Below are 2,874 nucleotides of genomic sequence, written 5' to 3'. Positions count from 1 at the left end.
TACCTCAAAAAGGGCGAAGGCTGCCTTATAGTACAAGGGACAAAAACCCGGATTTCCTAAAAACCCCATCGGTCACCCCACCATCTTTAAAACATATATTATGAGAGCAAAATAACTACATGCAGAATATGGTACGTGGATGCATGTGATATATAAATATATAATCACAAGCTTTCTCGACCGTCTATGCTCGGAAATGGCAAAGATAACAACTAAAGCATCGTATGGATGGATGGTCGGCGAAGGGCAAGTAAAATCCATGGGTTAAAAGTACACCTATCACATTTGGAAGAGACAGACCAGGGTCAGCCCAAAACCCTATAAAACCAGCACATCACCTGGCCAATCCTCCCACCGAATTAACCTTCTCTCTTATTCCTCTCAGTCTAAGGTTGACGACGTTGGTTTTTAATCTCATCCCCAAAGCAAGCAGGAGACACTTGTGCAGCCTCTTTTAACTTTGGCTTTGGTTTAATTGCAGGAAATAATATGGGGAGGTCTCCTTGCTGTGATGAGGTCGGTGTGAAGAAAGGCCCATGGACGCCGGAGGAGGACAAGAAGCTGGTGGAGTACATTCAGAAGCATGGCCATGGGAGCTGGAGGAACCTACCGAAGAATGCAGGGTTGAATCGGTGCGGGAAGAGCTGCCGCCTCCGGTGGACGAACTACCTCCGACCGGGTATTAAGAGGGGGAAGTTCTCGGAGGATGAAGAACGGTTCATTATCCACCTCCATTCGGTCCTTGGAAACAAGTAATCGCCAACTTCCCTTTTGTTTAGCTTATATTTTATACGATTAGCTTCGACTGATATAGTTCTTCACTTTTAGAAGCTATGCCTTGCCATCCTATCCGTTATCACCTCAATGAATATAAAAACGATAATTATTGATTATATATTAGCTCTGAAGTTAAACAATATTAGAATAGAAAAATCCATATCTGTTACCTCCCCAACTAATATAGAAAAGATAACTATTATTAGCTCTGAAGTGAAAAAAATATTAGAATGGAAAAATCCATAAGATGATGAACTATTGTTTCAAGAACGACGAAACAATTAATAGTTCAGAATTCTTGATGAATTAGTATTTGTACGCAGGTTTAAAATGAGAAGAATGAAAATTTTCATAATTCTTTTTAGAGAAATCTTCTTTTCCGAAGTTAAATAATTATGCCTCTACCTCGGCTAAATTTTGCAGGTGGTCGACGATAGCCACCCAGCTGCCTGGGAGGACGGATAATGAAATCAAGAACTATTGGAACACCCATCTCAGAAAGAAGCTCCTCCTCATGGGTATCGACCCGGTAACCCATCGGCCTAGAACTGATTTGGATCTCCTTGCAAGCCTTCCTAATTTTCTTGCTGCTGCTAAGAACCTTGGCAACTTGACCAGCCCTTTAGATAATGTTCTTAGGCTGCAGGCAGATGCTGCAAACTTAGCCAGGCTCCAAATCCTGCAAAGCCTTTTTCAGCTCGTAGGTAATAATTCGCCACCTTATATGGACTCGAGGAGTAGTCTTTTGGGTTCAGCCTCCCTTCAAAACTACAATCTTGGCGACCTCCTCCAAATGAACCGCCAGCTCGAGGGACTGATCATGAACGGCTTCCTCGGCCTTCCTCAGAATCCAATCCAAATGACCTCGGGCTTCTCAGATTTAGGCAATCCACAGTTACCCAATAATCTTCAGGCTTACCCTGAATCAAGCGTTCCCCTCAAGGAACAAGAAATGGTGGCACAAATCCATGGTTCTTGCTCGACCACCGAGCATGCAATGGATGGTAATGATGAAAGCACTAATCCACTGTTATTCAGTTCCTCTGCCATTCCAACTGCCGATTCCACCCCTTCATTGGTCTCAGCTTCTCCAGAGAATGCCTCAACCGATCAAATGCAGGACCCAATCAACTCAAACGCCTCAACTCCATTGGAGGATTGGGAAGGACTAGATCTAGGTGGCTTGGACAATGACATCAGCTGGAAAAACATTCTAGAGTAAGTTATCTACTGTCCCTTTTTCTTGTAAAGCTATAATATTAAATAGCTTTTAGTTACCTTAATTTGTCTAAGTATATGTATGTCCACATATTCTTTCGCTCTTGCAGCCAAATATCAGGGTCGAATGCATCATAAATAGAGGGTCCAAGCATGAGGAGGCATTTTTTGTGCATAGAAAGCTATACAATGGTTTCATGAAATTGTTATACTTGCAAAAGACTGATGATTCAATGTATACAAATAGAAGGCTTGTGTAAAACCTTAATTGGATTTTCTTTGTACCAATACCCCATTTTTTAGTTTTGTTATACAGTTTATATTTTGTTGCTTTCTCTTATATCTAGCCTATTGTGTCATGCAAATTGAGAAGATCCACATCCAAAAAAAAACAAGAAAGAAGTGTTGATGAAAAGTATCTGATGAAACGGTTTATAATTACTTGAAAATAAGTTAGTTGGAGTAGGAGGTGGCTTGTAACATGAAAAAAGAGAAAGTGAAAGGGATAGTTTTCTGCATTTGAAGGCTTGGAAATGATGAGTTGAATGGCTTGGAACCTTGTTAGTTTTTAGGCTCATCTTGCAATAAAGGCATCTTCCAATGTAACATCAGCTAGGTGAGAAAAAAATAAGCTGAAGAGGTATATCCTTCTAATTGATGATATTTTTCCTCTGCGCTTTTGAAACAAATGTCACATTATTAGTTACTAAGCAGGTAGCAACCATTCCTTTGGCTACAAGCCATTGACCGTAGCAAAAGCCAAACAGCTTATAGGTCCTGATCTCTGTCCCTGCGAGCAGACGCAAGTTGATCGCTAGTCTTAGCAGCGATTTGTTCTCGTGCACTTTGAAATAATACAGGTGCTCTTTTTCAAAGAGA

The 2,874-nt window shown here is 41.0% G+C and overlaps 1 protein-coding gene across 1 annotated transcript; it reads left to right on the top strand.

Moving 5' to 3' along the window:
* Positions 1–489: 489 nt before the first annotated feature.
* LOC105053837 (transcription factor MYB41-like) lies at positions 490–2,315 on the top strand. Its single transcript, XM_010935146.3, has 3 exons — positions 490–752; positions 1,201–1,995; positions 2,106–2,315. Exons 1-3 carry the CDS (start codon positions 490–492, stop codon positions 2,131–2,133), a joined length of 1,086 nt encoding a protein of 361 aa, XP_010933448.1. The 3' UTR covers positions 2,134–2,315.
* Positions 2,316–2,874: the final 559 nt, after the last annotated feature.

This window comes from Elaeis guineensis, chromosome 11, assembly GCF_000442705.2.
Source record: "Elaeis guineensis isolate ETL-2024a chromosome 11, EG11, whole genome shotgun sequence".
NCBI lineage: Eukaryota > Viridiplantae > Streptophyta > Magnoliopsida > Arecales > Arecaceae > Elaeis > Elaeis guineensis.
This window is presented reverse-complemented; position numbering and strand designations above follow the sequence as displayed.

Coding starts and splice junctions, on each gene's coding strand:
- LOC105053837 (XM_010935146.3), top strand. CDS start 490: ATGGGGAGGTCTCCTTGCTGTGATGAGGTCGGTGTGAAGAAAGGCCCA. Junction 753..1,200: donor CATTCGGTCCTTGGAAACAA/GTAATCGCCAAC, acceptor TAAATTTTGCAG/GTGGTCGACGATAGCCACCC. Junction 1,996..2,105: donor AGCTGGAAAAACATTCTAGA/GTAAGTTATCTA, acceptor TCGCTCTTGCAG/CCAAATATCAGGGTCGAATG.